The sequence below is a fragment of the Polyodon spathula genome, chromosome 39, assembly GCF_017654505.1.
Source record: "Polyodon spathula isolate WHYD16114869_AA chromosome 39, ASM1765450v1, whole genome shotgun sequence".
NCBI lineage: Eukaryota > Metazoa > Chordata > Actinopteri > Acipenseriformes > Polyodontidae > Polyodon > Polyodon spathula.
Window position 1 is genome coordinate 3,652,782 of NC_054572.1, and position 22,458 is coordinate 3,675,239.

At 38.8% G+C, this 22,458-nt stretch overlaps 1 protein-coding gene across 3 annotated transcripts in view; it reads right to left on the bottom strand.

Annotated features, from left to right (window-relative positions):
- LOC121304743 (TBC1 domain family member 22B-like) overlaps positions 1 to 22,458 on the bottom strand; it is a 138,596-nt gene that overhangs the window by 77,906 nt on the left and 38,232 nt on the right. For all 3 annotated transcript variants that reach the window (XM_041236116.1, XM_041236115.1, XM_041236117.1), the window contains 2 exons: positions 4,557 to 4,685; positions 949 to 1,014 (listed from right to left, as the gene is read on the bottom strand). In XM_041236116.1, the coding sequence (XP_041092050.1) occupies positions 949 to 1,014; positions 4,557 to 4,685 (195 nt within the window). The remainder of the gene's footprint in view (positions 1 to 948; positions 1,015 to 4,556; positions 4,686 to 22,458) is intronic.

A 22,458-nucleotide genomic window follows, 5' to 3' on the forward strand; every position in this document is an offset into this window, starting at 1 on the left:
GCCTTCCACTACCCCACCCTCCCCTCTCCCTCCAGGCGTTCGGAGCCTTCCGCCGCCCACTGGGTAGGAAATGTAGGTTGCATTTGGTGCATACGAAATCATTTTACACGAGTAAAACCTTTATTTATTTTAAATGTTGCATAGTTTTAAGTTAAAACTATTGATAATAACCTACTTTGGGTTTTGTTTGTTGAAACCATCACCTGGCTCTTCCACCTGATAATTGACACCACATCTCCATGTTACTGTCTAATCACCCTGTGTTTGTATGACATGTGCATATGCTTTTCAACAGAACTAATTCAAGGACTGTTCACTTGCTTGGCTGATTTAATGGCTTGGCTGCTTATCTGTTTTAATGCTTGCTCTGAGCTTTTCTGGAATGTGTAGGACTGACAGCCTTCTTCATTATGCAGATGGAGAGTGGGCGGGACTGGCAGAGCTGCCATGTGATTTGAATGGATTGGGGAAGGTTGCACAATGCTGGTAAAGCCATATTTAGAGAAAAGGAGAATAACTGCAAGCATTCTGAGCAGTTCTGATGCTTCAATGTTAAAAAACGCCATAAAATAGCAGGACCATAAAAAACAAGAAATTGCAACGACATCTTAATCTAATTTACTCCTTGAGCTATCATATTCAGAGGTCAGGGTAATAAGGTTACAACTCATTCAAACCATTAAAAAAACACAATTACAAATTATACAATAAGACAGTTCTGATGTGAATCAGCACAAGACATTTTTACGACCTTCATGGTGTCGTGTGTCCAGTGCAGTGCACTCACTCAATGTTTATTACTTAAGGAAAAAGAAAGCTTTTTCATTTCTTCCAGGTCTCATTTTTTCTATTGAATCTTTGAACAGTGAAACATGAAGGCATCTTTATTACCGCACTGACCACGCAGGCCACCGGATCAATGTCTCTCTGTCTGTCTCTGTGACTCACCTCCTGTACAGGGGCTTGCTGGAAGAGAGGAATGAGCGGGTTCGTTCTTGGAATGTCAATATGAATCTGAGATTGGGGGAGAGAAAACAACAAAACAAATTAGAGAAATGTACAGTGAGTTTAGAAACGTCAAAAAGTACCTGGTATGAATGATTAAATATACAGTCTAGAACACAACACAAAAACAGAACTGAATATGTATAATGGAGCTCCCTTTTGGCCCGGGCACCACATGTTCAATGTGTGTGTAAGCAATGAGCTTCAATTTGAAGAGTTGTTTTACCAATCAGGGCTTCAGATAGAGCGGCACTGTCCTGATCAGGGCTGCAGATAGAGCGGCACTGTCCTGATCAGGGCTGCAGATAGAGCGGCACTGTCCTGATCTCTCAAGGTTGCAGATAGAGCAGCCCTGTCCTGATCTCTCAGGGCTGCAGATAGAGCGGCCCTGTCCTGATCTCTCAGGGATGCAGATAGAGCAGCCCTGTCCTGATCTCTCAGGGCCCTATCTCACAATGATAGAGCAGCCCTGTCCTGATCTCTCAGGGCCCTATCTCACAATCACATTGAAGGAGCACTTCCTTAGCAAACATTGTGCTACATTTTAAACACGTTAATAAAAGCAGCATTTGTAATTTAACCTTAGCCTGCATTGTACCATGAATCAGTGAAGACAGGAGTCCTTTTTAAAGGCCACACTGTGAACTTACTTTTAGAAAAATGATTTTATGGAGTATTAGCTGCCTTCTTCAGACAAAGGCACATTTATTATAAAGCTGGGATGCTACATAAATACATCTGATGGCATTCAAGCAAGGTATTTGAAAACAGAATGCAACAGTTATTGAACAGTGAACCAGCACCATTAACCCGTCTTTTACCAGCTGACAGGGATATTTATTTTTTTCAACTTAGTAGTAGCCAATTATTTTTTATTATTTTCTCCCAATTTAAAATATCCAATTATTTTTTAGACTACAGGGGTCGCTGGTTAGCCGAGGACACCCTGGCCGACCTAACGCCCCCTCCCCCCCGAGGCGGCACTCAGTCAATTGTGCTGCGCCCCCTGAGAGCTCCCGTCCACAATCGGCAGTGGAATAAACAGGGAATTGATTTTGCACGGTATTGATGAGTTGTTTCCTATTCATTTGCAGGCAGCTCTGACTGCAATGCAATCACAAGACCCAGAGCTACCTTTACTCTAAAAAAAAGACAGAAACCCAAAAGCTAGTCCTATCTATTTATTGTTTTTGACTTCATATGCCTCTGTCCTGCCATGGCTGCGTTGCTATGCTGGGAACAGCTCCAGTGAGGCGCTGACCAAAGTCCTGAACAGTGTTCCAGGGCTTAGTCTATTGTGGTCCACTTCACGCCTACTGGTCGCTGACCAGAGTTCTGAACGACTCGCTAACAACGAAGTGCACGGCCAAATGGCAAGTAGACAAACTGGAAACCAGACTCAAAACACAAATTCAGTCCCCCTGTGCCTCTGTCTTTCATGACTCACTCTCTCTGACTCAAATTTGAATAGTTGTCTGACTCTAAGTCGAACTGCACAGCAGATCCATTTTAGGCTTTATTAAAAGCTTAAGCAGGTACCGCAGACTGACTGTGGAACTAATTAAGCTCACAGTAAAGTGCAAAACAAAACTGCAAGGCACTTCTCAGATCCCAAAATATAACCTGCCTACGACTCCAAAAAAAAAAAAAAAAAAAAAAAGGCACATTAGCAGGCTGTCTGGCATTTTCAGCAGCTTTTTGCATGTGCAAGGTGTTTACATTTTAAAAGATGACAGGATTCAAACGATTGAAAAAATATTGCACAACCACAAGATTCATTTCTCGGGATACACCACTGTTCCTTTAGAGGTGGAAAGAGGGAAAAGATCCTTTCAAAAGGGGATAGGCTTAAAATAGAGAAATAACAATCACTCTGTGCTACACAGGAACTCTGAGATAGCACTCTCCATGCCAACACACACACAGGGCACTGACGCTGATACACGGGCACTCTGAGATAGCACTCTCCATGCCAACACACACACAGGGCACTGACGCTGATACACGGGCACTCTGAGATAGCACTCTCCATGCCAACACACACACAGGGCACTGACGCTGATACACACTGTACACAGGCACTCTGAGATAGCACTCTCCATGCCAACACACACACAGGGCACTGACGCTGATACACACTGTATACAGGCACTCTGAGATAGCACTCTCCACGCCAACACACACACAGGGCACTGACGCTGATACACAGGCACTCTGAGGTAGCACTCTCCATGCCAACACACACAGGTCATCAATGTCCGCTTGTGAAAAACATTCAATAGTGCAGAGTGTCCTGGTTCGACTGGGACTGGCAGGGGGGCATAGTAACTAAAAGTCCTTGCTATGTCTTGCTTTCTTGATAAAACCCATTCTAAACTGCACTTTGAAGCTTGATGGTACAAGTTACCTAATGAAGGTTCAATAAGAAGAACATGACAGGCAGTGTTTTAAATCTCTTGACTGCATAATACAAATACGTATGTATGCAGGTGCTGTGATTCAGTTACACAGCGATGGCAATACTGTAGTTCATTTATAAAAAGCAATTGCACAGAAATGTCACACATACAGGTGACCTATGACACTTGTTCAGTTTCAAATTAAAGATGAACCCATTTTATATCACCTCGCTTAATATCATACCCCGTTTACTAAAATGATAAAAAAAAAAAAAATAAACACACTCTCCGTGCAACACAGGTTCTTTAAATTAAAAAATCATGTGTGTAGTTTATAAAATGATTTCTGAGTAAACTTTGTAGTCAGGTATGTACAGGACTTGGTTTACGGTTTTGAATCATTTCAAGACTAACTGTCCCTGGCAAAATGCAATGATTTTTTTTTGTTCTTTCGATTTTAGTGTTGCTAACCCTGTTTGCTATTTACCATATCTTTGCATTTGTTTTAGATTTAAACGTTATATTTGATTTGTGAAACGACTAAAACATGAAGATTGACAAATGTTTATAATGATAGAAATGAAATGCTTATGTATGGGAGATTACCTGTACAATATTTTATTATTTTAAAATAAAATGCAGCCTGTACATCTCATGGCAATGTGTTTATGTATTAATTCATTTATCTCTATTTTTCAGTGAGAGTAGTGCAGGGAAAGAATGTTGCCCTCTGCAGTGTTCCAGTTAGCCATCAAAGGACAAGATATTGGAGGAGGAAAAATAGCTGTAAAATGTTATACACGGTTTAAACTTATATACATATACATATATACTGTATATAATAGAACAACAAAAGAAAAAACATTGTCAGAATTCGATGGAGTAGAAACACAATACAAAATGCAGAGAAACTTGACAAGTTATACACAAGTCCTTTAAAAATCTGGGGTTCAGCAGTTACAAAACTGAAGGAGTGTCAAGAAAAATCTCATTTCCACAAAGCAGCAGTAATAGTTGGCAATGACTTTGTATCTGTGATGCAATAAACTAAAACACCTGAACATCAGCAGTTCTACAAAAAGAAACAAGAAGGAGCTATTTATATTTAATAGCTCCCCAGTATTGCTTATTATAGTGTGGAAATCCATCTACCTGTCTGTAGGTGTCCTGGTGATGCTCCTCGTTCCTGGAGTCGTAATACTGCTCTATGAACCCAAAATACTCATCCCGTTTCCTCTTCAGAACGATTTCTCTCCTCTCCATGTTTGCAGGCAGATAACCCTGTAAAGAAAAGCACTGAATGTTGGTGATATTGAGGTTAATACGGTCAGACTGACGGCTCCTTGCTTGCCGCAGTTTTTTACAGCTCTGTGGTGTACAATCAGCTACACGCTTTTCAATTACACCGTGTGGTGGATATACAGAGTTCTGCCGTTTCTAGCTAAAGCTGCTTAGTACGTTAATCCTGTATTGAAATGCAATCCAAGTACAAGTGGAATTCACACAAAACCTGCATCATGGTTTGAATTTACGAATTAGAAGTCAGTACTGCAGTATGTAGAGATGTCTAAATACAGTTTAGCTTTTGGCCTTGAGATCTACATAAGCAAAAGGAACCCTGTATAGAATGGAAATGATTGCTAATCTGAACAAAACACTGAAACCAATACTCTATAAATGAACTGAAGATGTGAGATTGGGAGAAAAATATTTTTATATTTATTTTTTTATCCTGTAAAAAGGTCAGGGTCTGCTGCATGTGAATGATCTAACACCACAATTTATTTTATATTTATTTTATAGTGCAAGAATCCATATCAAATTACCTGGGGTAAAACATGTTGTAATAATATGTCATCTGTTTTTATTAAAGTCAGCTGTGTTGAAACCCCAGATGGAAATCTATAGCTGAAGCATGAAGCCCTGCCCCCTTTGACATTTGAACTCCTCCTTCCACAGTCAGTGCTGTGCTTGCAGGCTTACGAGACACCTGGGCCTCGCCGCTCTCCAACATTCTGGCTCGCAGTCATTAACATAAGGCTCCTGGGGTGCTTGCAAACGAGACCTGCGACTGATCTTCAGTCCAGACAGTTGCATAACTGCAACCCTTTAACAAAGCCTGGCATTTTGAGGTCATCCCACTGCATAACTTTCATGAAAAAACCCTGTAGGTTCTCATTGTGCAGAAAGTATCAACTGAACCAACAAATAGAGATGCATGAATCAGGCAGCCTAGAGATACAAACTCCCCTGGCATGAGCTGGTTAACTTTCTGTCAAGGACAACAGATCAATTACCCAGATCCTTTTGAAACCACTCAGCCGCTTTAACAAAAAAGAAATAAAAAAAATGCATTTCATTCTGTAATTATGCATCCTTGAAACAAATGTAAAAGATGATCACAATTATATAAAAAATATATATATATATATATATATATATATATATATATATATATATATATATATATATATATATATATTTTTTTTTTTTTCTAATTACACCACACACACAATACATGCATACCACTTACAACGGGCGCGTTTGTGTTAACGTGATTCACCCACAGTAAGCGATGGACGGTATAAACTCCCACACAATAACCTGACACTCAAAATGAACCCCACTCACCAGTACAATAAACAAAACAAACACACGTTGTGACGGTCAGATGGTTCCTAGAGAACAGTATCCTAATACCAGACACAGATAAATAGCCACGCCAGCCCCGTGCACACACACAGAAAAAAAATAAAATAAAATCAACAGACAACCGATATATACCAGCTTATCAAAAGCAGGTGGTGATCAGAACTCCAAATTATAATCACTTTGTTAATATTTAGTTAAACATCATAGCACCTTGTTTCTTTAAAATTACTTCAAATAAGAGTATCAAAATCGATAATTCAGAAAATGAAACGCAAACAAGTTAGCTCCACAGAGTTCCTCACTAACTAGCATCAACCAGATGAAACAAAACAATTGACAGCGTCGCTGATCTGCAAAGGCTGTCTTGTTTGCGTTGAAGTGCTGCTCCTTGTTCTTTGTATTTGTTCAGACAGGTAACTTTTTCAGTTTGTTCTTGGGTTTTGGCTTGAATTCAGTGGTCTCTACTGTGCTATCCAACAGATAACGGCCAACTATGCCCAACCCTGCATTTAAAAAAAGGCAATGAACCCTTAAAAAGGCAAAGGCAGCCCTTACTTTGCCACAGCATGACAGCGATTAAAAAACTTTATGAGATTAAAAATGTTTTTATTAAAACCTACGAATGCAATAAAAAGAACAAAAAACGAATGCAAGTGCTCACATGTACAGTACAGGCAGGCAGCATTACTGCAAAGTGTTTCCAGCGAAGAACTCTGTCATACGCATCTGGACGGTCTTTTTTTGCAAATCTGGAAGGCAAACTTTGTCAGCGTTTTCTAAAAAAAAAAAACGCAATTTGGCTCCGTACTTGGATGCTGCTCCACAGCACACCGTAGTGTTAAAAGCGCAGCAAGCACACATGCAGCCATTCAGAAAAAATTCCCCAGTCATCCAGGAGGTTCTGCTTGCACAGTAAACCACAGGCAGGTGCTGAAGTCCTCTAAAACAACCAGGGGGTTTCCACTTGTCAAGCACATTTTTCATTGCAATCCATATTGCAGTAAAGCAGGGCTAACATTCTTTCCTTTTCTCTTTCCAGCCATGCTTGCTTGTTGCTGCAGTCAGTGCAGTTTGTTTCAAATTGCAAACCCAACACTGATTACAGGGATTAAATAGCCAAGGTACAGTACAGGGGTAATCTCTCAGTAACAAGGTGCAAACAGCTGATTGATCGATCTGTTTTACTACAGTAAAGTTCTGCCTTTTGTATGGAAATTATGTAAATGGAAGGTAATGAGGTGAAAACAGCTGATTGGTGGATTAGTAACAGTGATTACTACAGTATAAGCAGTGTGTTTGTTATTTAAATATATGTGAATAGTACATAATGAGATCCAAACAGCTGAGTTTGCCCAAAATACACGGTGTGCTTAACACGGCATAAACGATGCCTTTGTTATTGAAATCAATGGGAATGGCAAACGCCAAACACTACTTGTGCGATATAAAAGGCTGCCCGAAATAACCCTGAATGGTGCAAGTGGTGGATGCTGTATATGCAAAATATACCCATATGGGCATTTGTTGTTTTATAAAAGAAGAGGATCACATTATTCACATTACTATTCTGTGTAATTTAATTATTACATTGGTCGACATAAAAATCAATACTTCTTCAACAGTCAGAAACCACAGATTATAACAGAAGCAAACTGGACACCGTCTTGTATCAACACACCAGTGCATGGACTGCCATTCAAGTGAACTGCTTTACACTTACACTATCTGCATACTCTGAAACTATACTTCAGATGACTAACAAACTACTTGAGCGCTCAAGAGACTGTGAATTATACAAAAAATAATAATTAAACTCTCTTTAAAATAATAATGTAATTAAATGACTGAAATAGCCACTTTGGAAATATGCACTGGTTAATCTTTCTAATATCCTGATACTGTCCTGGTTAATCTTTCTAATATCCTGATACTGTCCTGGTTAATCTTTCTAATATCCTGATGCTGTCCTGGTTAATCTTTCTAATATCCTGATGCTGTCCTGGTTAATCTTTCTAATATCCCGATACTGTCCTGGTTAATCTTTCTAATATCCCCTGATACTGTCCTGGTTAATCTTTCTAATATCCCCTGATACTGTCCTGGTTAATCTTTCTAATATCCCCTGATACTGTCCTGGTTAATCTTTCTAATATCCCGATGATGTCCTGGTTAATCTTTCTAATATCCCCTGATACTGTCCTGGTTAATCGTTCTAATATCCCGATGATGTCCTGGTTAATCTTTCTAATGTCCCGATGCTGTCCTGGTTAATCTTTCTAATATCCCTGATGCTGTCCTGGTTAATCTTTCTAATATCCCTGATCCTGTCCTGGTTAATCTTTCTAATATCCTGATGCTGTCCTGGTTAATCTTTCTAATATTCTGATGCTGTCCTGGTTAATCTTTCTAATATCCCCTGATACTGTCCTGGTTAATCTTTCTAATATCCCCTGATACTGTCCTGGTTAATCTTTCTAATATCCTGATGCTGTCCTGGTTAATCTTTCTAATATCCCCTGATACTGTCCTGGTTAATCTTTCTAATATCCCTGATACTGTCCTGGTTAATCTTTCTAATATCCCTGATACTGTCCTGGTTAATCTTTCTAATATCCCAATGATGTCCTGGTTAATCTTTCTAATATCCCGATGATGTCCTGGTTAATCTTTCTAATATCCCCTGATACTGTCCTGGTTAATCGTTCTAATATCCCGATGATGTCCTGGTTAATCTTTCTAATGTCCCGATGCTGTCCTGGTTAATCTTTCTAATATCCTGATGCTGTCCTGGTTAATCTTTCTAATATCCTGATGCTGTCCTGGTTAATCTTTCTAATATTCTGATGCTGTCCTGGTTAATCTTTCTAATATCCCTGATTCTGTCCTGGTTAATCTTTCTAATATCCCCTGATACTGTCCTGGTTAATCTTTCTAATATCCTGATGCTGTCCTGGTTAATCTTTCTAATATCCCCTGATACTGTCCTGGTTAATCTTTCTAATATCCCCTGATACTGTCCTGGTTAATCTTTCTAATATCCCCTGATACTGTCCTGGTTAATCTTTCTAATATCCCAATGATGTCCTGGTTAATCTTTCTAATATCCCGATGCTGTCCTGGTTAATCTTTCTAATATCCCGATGCTGTCCTGCTTAATCTTTCTAATATCCCGATGCTGTCCTGGTTAATCTTTCTAATATTCTGATGCTGTCCTGGTTAATCTTTCTAATATCCTGATCCTGTCCTGGTTAATCTTTCTAATATTCTGATGCTGTCCTGGTTAATCTTTCTAATATCCCAAATTCTGTCCTGGTTAATCTTTCTAATATCCTGATACTGTCCTGGTTAATCTTTCTAATATCCTGATACTGTCCTGGTTAATCTTTATTAATATCCCCTGATACTCTTTATCCCACAGTGCTGATCCTGTTGATATTTGTTCTACATATACTCTCCTGCCCTTGTGAGTTGTATGCACAGGGCATGAGAAGCTGGGAATTGGATCAAGTACATGGATTTATTTATTTATTTATTTTGTTACAAAATTACATGTAGGCTTAGCCTTCGTATCCTCTTATGACAAGCCGCCACACTAGAGCACACTTTGTCCCCCTCTCTCCCCCCCACAGGCAATGCCCAGGTCTGTGGGGAGTGAGCAGGTAGTCCCCCCCACCCTGCTTATTCAAACAGAGAGTGACTGGATCCAAGTGTCTGTAATCCCTTGGGTGCAGGTCTAGTTTTGATTGAAGAAGTCCGACGAGTTCATCCACTTCTCTGCCACGCAGGCCATAGATAACAGGAGTTCCATTTTTAAATGACCCCATTAAAGATGTTATTATATATCTTTATTTTAACAAAAAGAGACAAAATCCAAAGAGGCCCCTTGCATTAAAGCCATTCGTGCGTATTCTCTCTGTCTGCCTCAAAGCTCTAATTGCTCAGGTACCTATCGTTACTTTCCTGGGATCTTCCACACAGCGTTGGAGGGGAGAAATACTCAGAACACAGAAGAGTTTTATTCAGCAAGGTAATCCCTGTAACAGTTTCAATTAAGGAGGTACAGTTTGTGATCGGGGTCACAAGCAAAACAGGTCGCTACACAAGTGAGGTTTTCATACAAGCAGTAAATCAAGAATCGTTTCTTCGTGCTCAGCCAGAAACTATTTCAATAACAATTTCAAACATAATACTCCCAGTTCCCACTCCTCAAACTCCCCAACCAGAACGAGGCTAGACACTGCCTTATATATTCACTCAGATAACAAGCTGCAGGTGCTGAGCATTATCCCTATTGTTGAGCAGCACCTGTCCTGCAGCCCAATGCATCTTGGGAATTGTATTTTTTTTTTATTAATTTCCACCATTTTAAAACCATGTGGACTACATTTCCTTGTAATCCATTACCACATACACATTTCATAAAGGATAGGGGCTTCATAGAATTTGCGGCCGACGTACCACACATCCAGGACTTTACTCCACACCTTACTGAAGTGTGTATGTATGCATACATGTATGAAGTGTTGTTTTAATCCCTCTTTCCTTAGGCAAACCTTCCATGCGCTTGTTCCCCTTGATCCCAGCCAACAGCTCCAGCTCTGGTTACTTCTAGCAGCCTGCATGTAAACTGGCTGCCTTTACCAAATGCTGTGATGAACACTTCGTAAACCTCAAACCAATAAAACTTCCCAGTGTGTGTTCATTGCCCTAGGTCAGAAAACAGTTCAAACTCTTTGGTCCTCAGTTAAATCCTAGCTGAATTTCATGGGCTATACTTTGTAGGGCTGTACTCAATACCTGCCTCTTTCTGAAGCTTCAGCTTGCCAGTTATTTCCAGAAAGAAGCTTAGTTAACATAATCTAGTTGCATTTCTTTGGATATCTTCCAACGGAACGTATACTGCTCTTAAGCATTTGATTACTATACCCTGGTCTAAACCAAACACTGTACATAGTGTTAAATACAGTGTAAACAATCGAACAGAAATTGCACAGTGTATTCTACCAAAACATCATCTTACTTTTCTAAACGAAACCCTGAAAGACTTCAAATGTATTAATTTGCCAGTTCATTTGAGTAACAGCCATGCACTCTAGTGTCAATTAAAATCATGCATTCAGGCAAATGCTACATATTGATGCTCTATGATCCGAACAGAAACTGCAAAAGATTTGTATTGCATCTTCTTAAACACACAGGGCAGCACTGGGACCTAAACCTCACCGCTTCAGAAATGAAAGAGAAAAATTCCCAGTAAAGCTAAATAAAAAAATTGAGGTGGATTGCAGTTCGTGTTGCAATCAGCAACAAAGCTAAAGCCCTTGAGATAACAACCAACATAATGAATCTTCCAGTTCTATAAAGAAATACATTATTTCAGTTAAAAAGACAAGTATCCTCTTAAAACTGTATTGTCATCATTCAGAATACATGAATAACACTGGGCTAACTTGGCAACACATAACTATAGACATCTAACTATCACATTTCACTATCAAGGTTCAGACTCCTGAGGGGAACCATAATAGTGCCTTTACATTTACAGACCTGAACCAGCTCAGAGTCCATCCCATTAGAACAGTGCTTCCCAACCTGTGATCCATGAGTAAATTCCAGGTGGTCTGCAAACAACTCCCAAAATTCAGGTTACGCAGTTCGTGCAAAAACCAATTTCTGCACAATCATGCGTTGCGAGATTACTATTACTCAGCAACCCAACAACCAGCTTTAATCACCGGATACATCATTATAACAGATGCATGTAGTCTTATTATGGGTGTGCCACTAACTGAAACAGCTTTCCAATGGGAAACAAATACCAGCTAAATAACTTGCACATTATGAAGCACATTTGTCTTGTCAAAATTACAGGATTTCTTTTTTTTTTTTTAAAGCCAGCATTTATTAAAAAAATAACAACAGTAAATTCCATCTAGCGTTCGCGTAAATGTAACTTTTTCTGATCTACTGCTTGTGTTCACGGTTCAGGAAAAAATTAAAACCTCATCTGGTTGTCCCAGCCTTTTCGCTCTGTCTAAAAGCAGCGTATTGCATTGAATATTCCTAACTGTCTGAATGCCTCAGTGTGAAAAAACAATTAAAACCACAGTTGTAGTACTTTCCATTTTCAACAATACAAAATATGCACCACTGTGTTGCCAGGGATATAGGACTATACCTATTACTTCCACGTGTTTTTGGAGAGGATAGCTGCATACAGCAAGAGAAGTTAATGTGAAACAAAAAAAGAGGCTATATTTGTAGCTTGACTTGTGAGCTGTACCATAGTGAGAATGATCGATTTCAGCTCCATGTTATTATATGGGTTTATTCAGCCAGGTTCAATATCTCACTATATACCAAAAGGAAATTCTATTAACACTGCTTCAGGAAATGACAGTCTGTTCTTGACGCTGTCACATTTAACCAAAATGCTATAAATCCTATCGACTGTGCACCACCAATCCTGTTTAATTTACACTTCCCAGCCCACCAGAAGCGGTATGTAACATCCTGTACACTCTCCAGTCATTTTTTCAGACTGCTTCCCACCCACCTCGTCTTCGTATTTCACTTTTCTTTATACGTACATCGAGAGAAGTTAGTGAAAAATAAGTAGCGCTAGAAATGGATAGATACATTTTCCTGCACGAGAAACAGTTGCGGGGACCAGCACTGGTATTTACATTTACTGGATCCAAAGACGACCCACGCCCAGTGCATTACTTGTCAGGAGCATTTGTGTCAGCTGTGTTTGTCTACTTCAAGGTGGTCATTCCCTGCAAATTAAAATTACATGTTGCCATCAGAAATGGAAAAACAGATATTGTTGGGGCTACACTTGCACACATCAGTCGGACAGCTCATTCTGTATGTAAATGTGAATAACTCCTGTTTAGTTTCAGACTCATTCGTTTAATACCAAAAGAAACACCTACAGCTTTCAATTGTTCAATTGCTCTCCCCTAGATTTGAAGTTTATGTACCACATACTGACAACGCATCACGATACTATCATCACGAGACAATTAAAAAAATAAAGCCGTTCATAAATCAAAAGATGTTTTTCTAGGGGGTGAAAAGGTGCTTTGTTTAAAAGTAGATGTAGAAGTGCTTTTGGACCTGAAGCTATTGCTTATACATACCATTCATATTTAGGGTTACCAGACTTCCAGAGTGTAATGTGAAACCTGAAGCCCTGTCTGAAGCCATAAAAACAACAGTATAGAATAGCACAATCCGTTTGAAAAGAAAACATTAGGTGTATTTATTGCAGATCATAGCAACTGGTTTTCTTTCTATCGTCACCTAATCAAAACATATAAAATGTACAAAAAGTCAGATTAGAAAAAAAAATAGATTAGCTATTACCATTAACATGCGATATACCATAACAATCAGAATTATTAAATTGCAGCATATCAGTGACTTCAACCTACTAAAAAAATCCTGCAAATCTCTACTAACTTAATCCTGATTGCAGCGTACCAAACAGAAGACCTGTGACTGGATTAACTGACCAGAACAAGCTAGACAGCTAATGAGGACTTAATTTACAGCTATAAATAATTAACTAAGTTTGCTTCATAAAATCAAATGAAACCTGCTGAATAATGTTACGATCATATATTAACTTACATACAGCTTTGTAGTTTTTCATATACTTTCATAACAAAAAAAAAAAACTGACAAATGAAAAAAAAAAAATGGGACAATTTGAAATCTAAGATTAAATAGTGTGCCGCCATTATGGCTTCCGATAGACTTCTGCGATATCATTTTGCTGTTTATTTGATTAAACTATAAATGAAATATCAAAATTAAGTCTTAATCCAAAAATTCTAGGTGATGTAAAACTTTTGGCCAGAGCTGTATAAACTCTTCTTTACAAATCCTATAATTGGAATTCAGGGCCAGATAAATATATAGAGATACTTGTACAGAAAAAAAGAAGAAAAAAAGAGATACATTTTTATTACACCAGTGTGATTCACGCAAACATATTTAAGTCAAAATACAACTAATGCCATGTCTTTCTGTGCACAATTCAAACTGGCAGATCATGGTGACATTTCTGCATAGGCACACAACTGTTTAATTTTGTGACAATGGGCAATTGGCTGTTTATAGTTAAAGCAAATTAACTGACATTTTATTGCATTAAACTGAAAACGGTATTGGTAATCCATGCATCGAAAGTTTATTTTTAAATGTAGGATGGAGAGATAGATAGACATAGACAGAAAATATTCTCATTGTGCAGAAAGTATTGACTGAACCAGCAAATAGCAATGCATGAATCAGGGAGCCTCTCATGTACCTTGGCATTAAAAGAAACTATAAATTATTGGCTTTTTTTAATTCACTTAATGGGGTGTATTTTAATAATCTGTATAGTGGTGTCCCTATATACACTTTCTATATACAAAATACAATTGTATGAGATGTAGATGAGCTGGCGTGAGCTGGTTAACTTTCTATCAAGGACAACAGATACACTCAATTACCCAGATCCTTTTGAAACCACTCAGCCGCTTTACAAAAAAGAAATAAAACGCATTTCATTCTGTAATTCTACATATCTGTGAGACACAAAAGTATTAGTGAATTACATCCTTGAAGCAAATGTAAAAGACGATCATCACTAATAATATATATCTCCTTCCTGAATGGGACAGGCATAAGAAATGTTTGTATGGAATAAATTAATGTATGGAATAAATTTGATCATTTCAGGGAGAAAATGCAGCTATGCAGCGGTCTTATTTTAAGCAGTAAATGCTCAGGACAAGCCAGCGTCCTACGTTAGTCTTATCCTTCACAGTACTGAGTTAATTCACTTGAACAGGATCATCAGGAATCTGATTTGGTATGCTGCTGCAATCAGGATCTGGTTTAGTCTGATTTAGCAGATGACCTACCTGTGATGATTAACTTCTGGTACTCTGCAATCAGGATTAGCAGGTGTACTTTTAGTCCAATCATGCGGACTAAACCTGCTTAATCCACCAGTTAGACACATCAAGTGGACTAAGTTTGGTACGCTGCAACTGACCCATAATGAATCAGATAGTGTATTTTATTTTGCGCTGTTGCTGACACACCTAATAAATGACTCTGCTGTTAACGTGCTGATATAAAAAATAAATAAAAAAAATACAATAGCAATTTAACAAGTGTACTGCTTCTGACTGGGACAAATAATGAAGGCTGAAAGCTGTGTCTGGAAACCCTATTCACACGACAGCACCGTGAACGCTGTGTCTGGAAACCCTATTCACATGACAGCACCGTGAACGCTGCGTCTGGAAACCCTATTCACATGACAGCACTGTGAAAGCTGTGTCTGGAAACCCTATTCACATGACAGCACCGTGAACGCTGTGTCTGGAAACCCTATTCACATGACAGCACTGTGAAAGCTGTGTCTGGAAACCCTATTCACATGACAGCACTGTGAAAGCTGTGTCTGGAAACCCTATTCACATGACAGCACCGTGAACGCTGTGTCTGGAAACCCTATTCACACGACAGCACTGTGAAAGCTGTGTCTGGAAACCCTATTCACATGACAGCACTGTGAAAGCTGTGTCTGGAAACCCTATTCACATGACAGCACTGTGAACGCTGTGTCTGGAAACCCTATTCACACGACAGCACTGTGAAAGCTGTGTCTGGAAACCCTATTCACATGACAGCACTGTGAAAGCTGTGTCTGGAAACCCTATTCACATGACAGCACTGTGAACGCTGTGTCTGGAAACCCTATTCACACGACAGCAGTCTGAAAGCTGTGTCTGGTAACCCTATTCACGACACGCCACTTATGATGACACACTTTGAAAAATAAAGCCTACACATTTAAACTGATTAAACTTCCACAAGCTTGCGGCTTTATTCTTCAAACTATATAACTGGTAGTGCCGGGATGCATCTCATTTAAACAAGCGCCTTGCGCAGGGCTAAAAGCATGTTATTTTTAAACAAAAGACTGTATTCGCCCCGTGAAGGAACCCTTTAATTTTCTTACAGACTTTACTGTAATGATTTGTGCAATTACAGATACAGGTACCTACAAAACCAAACATTTTCTATAATGATATACATCAAAATACGATCACGATGTTTGCAGATATTTGTGAAAAATAACATGTTTTGTGGTAACTAGGCTTGCTTCAGTTATCTCACATGAATTATTAATTGACAGTTCACATTATAGCACAATACAAGTCTGTTTGTATTGTGAAATCCTCTGCCTCTGTCTCTCTCAGCGTTCCGCATCCTGTTGCTGTTTTCTGTGCTTGTTTGTTCTCAAGGAGCGCTAAGTTCACAGTGGAGCAAAAATCCCTCTCTGGAGCAGGCCACTTTTAGGATGGCTGGACCTGGCACGGCTGCGTTTACACTACAAAAAAAAATACCTCTGCTGTCTCAGAGCCAGCTTAAAACTGGCTAGTGTAAATGTGATATAAGTGTACTGTAAAACTGCATCATTTATAATATAATTGAAATGTACTGTAAGTCCCATTAATACTCCACACAGGCCATATCTAATGTGTTTTGGTAGAACACAACAGAGTTATAAAATGCAATAAAATGCATTGTATTTCTTTACAGGTATACACAGTATGTTTGACTAGCTATTCTACAGGGAAATATCAGAAACAGCAATACTGCTCCCCACCTTTTAGGAGTGTGTGAGTTGAATTCAATACTCTCAGTTCTGCTGCAATCACAAACAGAATTTCAGCCCCTCGCAGGAAGAGTTTCTCACGTTATTCTGTTCCCTGCAAATTTCCCCTAGTAAGACACTCTCCTTTTCTGACAGCGCTCTGATTGAAGATAATGAGGAGTTGCTCATACTGACAAAGAGCTGCCCCTTTAGAGCCAGGCCAGGTGATTTATCAGAACCCTGTCTCCTGACAGCCTGTTTCTCCAGGTAAAGATTATAAAGCCTGACCCCAACAAAGTATTGATCCCCAGCAAGTGCTGAATAGCTAAATCTATAACACTTAATTAACAAAAAAGCTACAAAAATAAAAATAAAAAGGATTCCCGGGATATGGGCTTCTTACTTGTCTGAATTGATCGAAAAACCCTGCTGACTGCCCTCATAAACTACAGAGCAACTGAAAAACAAACTAAAACCTGTCTACTCTGTATAAGAACCAGCACGGACAGCTAAAGCGAACCAGAAGAAAAATGATTGGTGTGAATAATCATATCAGAGTTCTCTCTCTTTAGTGTTTAAATAGCTATTTTGTAGCATCTTTCAAGGGACTTGTGCCATTTAACAGAGGAATTCACGAAAAAGCCGATTCTTTAGAAACATAGTTCTCCGATGTGTCTTCAATACCTTCACCGCTTGACAGGGTCTTTGCTGTAATAAATAAACCCTAACCCTTGATGCAATAAATGGAACAAACCTTAACCTTTGATGCAATAAATGGAACAAACCCTAACCCTTGATGTAATGAATGTAATGAATGGAACCCATCGAATAGGAAGCTCTGGGCTGATGTGAGCTGCTTCCATCTCAGAAACTTCCCTTGATGTAAGCGCATGATTAGAAATGACCATTTCAATTTAGAAATGACCATTTCGTAGAACCAAACAGGACTCAAGGACACATCTGTCAAAAGCGTACCCCAAGAATATTAAACATCCTCTGTTAAGGCCTTTTGAGAACAAAACTGGAGTTTGTTTGTTTTTCTTGGGCACCATCACCACTTTCATTTTCATATGGGGGGGATAAATCTGCATGAAGGTTGTCCGTTTCTACAGGGTGTGAGGAATGCCATGTACTATAGCTCTGTCTTTCTTTTACTATCCTGTCCAAAGGCAATGACCTTGAACAGCTTGTACCTTTGTTCTTGTCCAAACTGACATCGGCTTCAATGCATCTTAACCAATTCTAATTCTATCCTTTCCCCCTTGTGGCTTCAGCCTCATCCCTGCATCTCCTCAAGCGACTGGTGTTTCTGTGCTCTCTCAAATGAATACCATGCCAGCCATTATTAGTCTCTCCTTAAACTCTCTATTGATTAAACTTCGAAAGGCTGGGTGTCCAAGATTAGAACACTGCAGTCTTTCTCTGCCAGCGTATCCAGTTCAATGTGCTGTCAGGCCACAGACAGACAGAGAGAGAGAGAGAGAGAGAGAGAGAGAGAGAGAGAGAGAGAAAACACAAAACAGACACATGGCTTCATAGGGAAGTGGGAAGTCCCTGTTCTCAACACATCTTCCTTTAATTTATATCTTTGCTAACGTCTGTTATAACCTTACATTTCTGCACTTTGTACAACTGCATTCTTTTTTAAGCTTATTTCAGCAAAAATGCATGCTTGTGGTCGCCCCCCCGAGTTTTAAGCAGATACCCTGAAATCGTTAGTTGTTTTGATGTTTTTAATTTTTATATACTGCATGAGATTATTTTTCAGTTACTTCCCAAAATTCTGGTCTTTTTTCTGTCACAATATGTACAGTAACTTGACAGTACTTGCACACTTCAGTTGTCCCTTCTTTCCTTTGCTGTCTTCCACAACAAAATCCTTCTGGTCACTCGCACATTCTTCTGGGGTTTCTGTGCATCTAGGCATTGTTTTAACATTTCGCAATTCTGTTTTAAATCCTACCTACTGTAACTGTAATACAGCTTTAAATCCCACCAAACAACAGAAACACTGGAATGTGCTGCCACTCAGTAGTCGTGGTGGGTTTCAAGTATTCGTTACGAATCACTATGAGATACAAGTCAGGAAGGAGGAACATTGCCCAACTGCACTGGGAAAGGTAGATTTTATTTATGTATTTATTTATTAGTCAAAGAGGTGAATTAAGTAACCATTTCCAGTGTTTTTTTACGGTGCTTATTGGATACACACCAATTTAAGATTTAATTTTTTTGCAGCAGGGGTATTTTATTGGTGTTTAGCAGAATCCCTAATTATACTATAGTGAGTATGAGATATAGAATTAGGAACCTATTTGTACACGTTATACTTTTTTTCTGGGCCTGCAGGTGAGAAAGAAAGCAATTGCTATATTAAATGTCATCTTCTACAGCTTTAAAAATCAGGGCTGTGTCAAGGAAAGGAGCTTTTAAAGAGTAGCTGCAGGTCCTGTTCCAGTGCTGTCTCCCAGTTGCTTTCTTTATTACCATGCAGCAGTTTCAACACAGTGGGCCAGGACATCATTTATGCAAGTGGGTTCAAGTGTACTGTTCACCTTTTCTCGTTTTATACATCTTCTCTTGTTCTCATTGTCTTCTTGAGTGAAATGTCCAGAGGGACTTGGTGCTTCCAAACTAATGCATGTTTAGACATGTGCTGCTTAGCGGGTTTTCAGACAGACAGACAGGCAGACAGACCGACAGACCTCTCACAGATTAGTACACAACAGAAACTTAAAAAAAATTCCTGCAGTATGTCAAATAACATCTTTAACCCTTTAAGGACTGGGATCATATTAACACGATCATAATGAAGTGGGCTTCTAGGACTACGATCGTGTAAACATAAGAAAAAAGCACTTTGTTTTGATGACTTACAGGACCACCACACTTTACAGTACAGGATTGAAATACACATCATTGCACAGGGGAGGGACTGACGTTCACTTCCATATATATACAGTACTGTGCAAAAGTTTTAGGTAGGTGTGAAAAAATGCTGTAAAGTAAGAATGCTTTCAAAAATAGACATGTTAATAGATTATATTTATCAATTAACAAAATGCAATGCGAGTGAACATAAGAAAAATCTATATCAAATCAATATTTGGTGTGACCACCCTTTGGCTTCAAAACAGCATCAATTCTTGTAGGTACACTTGCACACAGTTTTTGAAGGAACTCGGCAGGTAGGTTGGCCCAAACATCTTGGAGAACTAACCACAGTTCTTCTGTGGATTTAGGCAGCCTCAGTTGCTTCTCTCTCTTCATGTAATCCCAGACAAACTCGATGATGTTGATATCAGGGCTCTGTGGGAGCCATACCATCACTTCCAGGACTCCTTGTTCTTCTTTACGCTGAAGATAGTTCTTAATGAATTTCGCTGTATGTTTGGGGTCGTTGTCATGCTGCAGAATAAATTTGAGGCCAATCAGTTGCCTGTACTTCTCAGCATTGAGGAGACCATTAATTCTGACCAAATCCCCAACTCCATTTACAGAAATGCAGCCCCAAACTTGCGAGGAACCTCCACCATGCTTCACTGTTGCCTGCAGACACTCATTCGTGTACCGCTCTCCAGCCCTTCGGCGAACAAACTGCCTTCTGCTACAGCCAAATATTTCAAATTTTGACTCCGAGTCAAATTGTACCTCCACGTCGGAGGTATGGCTTTTTGGCCGCAAGTCTTCCATGAAGGTCACTTCTGACCAGACTTCTCCGGACAGTAGATGGGTGTACCAGGGTCCCACTGTTTTCTGCCAATTCTGAGCTGATGGCATTGCTGGGCATCTTCCGATTGCGAAGGGAAGTAAGCATGATGTGTCTTTCATCTGCTGCAGTAAGTTTCCTTGGCCCGTTTCTTTGTGAATTGATGATCATTAGCACCTATTTGGTATAATTGTTTAATCATGCACCTGACTACGTGCCTACAAAATCCCTGACTTTGTGCAAGTGTACCTAGAAGAACTGATGCTGTTTTGAAGGCAAAGGGTGGTCACACCAAATATGGATTTGATTTAGATTTTCTGTTCACTCACTTTGCATTTAGTTAATTGATAAATATAAACTATTAACATGTCTATTTCTAGCATTCTTACTTTACAACATTGTTTCACACCTGCCTAAAACTTTTGCACAGTACTGTATATAATTTTTTTTTTTTTCCTCCACCACTGAGAAGGGGCATTTAGCATCTAAAAGGGCAGAGACAGTTTACAGCAGCCCGCAGAGACACTGTAAATCTGTTGTGTTTGACTTATAATTACCGCCCTCGTATTAAAGACGCCCTTGTATTGATGCCGTAGTCATATATCAGCTTTATAATAGAGGCCGCCCTCGAAAAAAAGCCGCTGTCAATAAAGAAACATTGAGGTATTTTTTTCTCCCCCTACAAAAATAAACACACACAGTAAACAAATAAATGCGCAACACTGACTATGTACATGTAACGCCCCCGAAGAGACGGGAGCCCCAATCTAGCACGTAAATTACAAACTAATGTACACACACATAGTAAGCACAGTTCTGAAAGAAAATCCAAGATAAACTACGTACCTTCTGAGGTTCTTATAGGTGGTTTTGTTGTTTTTAGTTCAATTGTAATTCCTGTACTCAATCCCATACAAATAAAAACAATGTGCTTACTATCTATGAGAAGATTTAGTTTCAATTTCTCTTGCAGAGAAATTACAAACAAGCAATACAGTGAGAAAAAAAATAACCAAGTAGGATATACTGTAGTTTTTACAGAAATCAAGCTGACATTCGGAGGTCATTTTTGGTGAGGAAAAACATCTGTGTCACACTCCTGATTCGCTGGTACAGTACTCCCGACCTTCCAACTCCCTCCTACTAGGCTCTCTGTAACGGTCACCGATAAATGTACTGTAGTCAAAGTAGATTAGCCACAAACACTGCTAAGCAATACTTCTAAAATGTCATAAACCATGTAATAAAATATTGCAGCGTTTGTAAATCGTAGTATTATTAATAAAGGTTGCCCTCATAGAAAGGCCGCCCTCAAGTGCCGCAGTCATTTTGATCAATTTAAATGAAATGCTGCAAAGCCAAATTAAAGTAATACGGTATATCAGAACATTTATTCAGTCATGTCCTTTAACATTAAAAAATAACTAATAAAAAAAAATTATATATATTAGCTCAAAGAGCCAGCTGCCCAACACTTCGATATATATTTACAAATATCAAGAAATGGGTGGATATAAGTATTATATCAAGAACTAAATGTATCAGGTACTTTTTTTTTTATTATTACTGATGATAATAGAATGAATAGCTATTATTTTATTTATTTTCAGGGAATAAAAAAACGTCCATTATTGTTTATATAAAGACCCTGAGAATAAACATGCATCATGTCATTGCAATCACTCGGGTGACAAAATGTCTTGTAATTTTCACAAACATCAATATTTTTCAACAGCTCTTTCAGTTCATAGAATAACACGTTATTATACACGTATCTCTAAGAAGAATACATAATAAAAAATACTAAAAAAAAAAAAAAAAAAAAACTATGAAATGTGTTGAAGAAAAAAAAATTTTGTATGGTTTTTGCTGTACTTTACAATGTTTCCAAGTGTTCTGTAAAAAAAGGACACCGTTTCCAAGATGCTACGGTAAAAAAATGATTTTTGTGAATTTCTTTCAGAACACTTTGATGTATCAGAGAAGCTCAGACAAGAGAGGAAGGGTAATGGTAAATCCAAGCC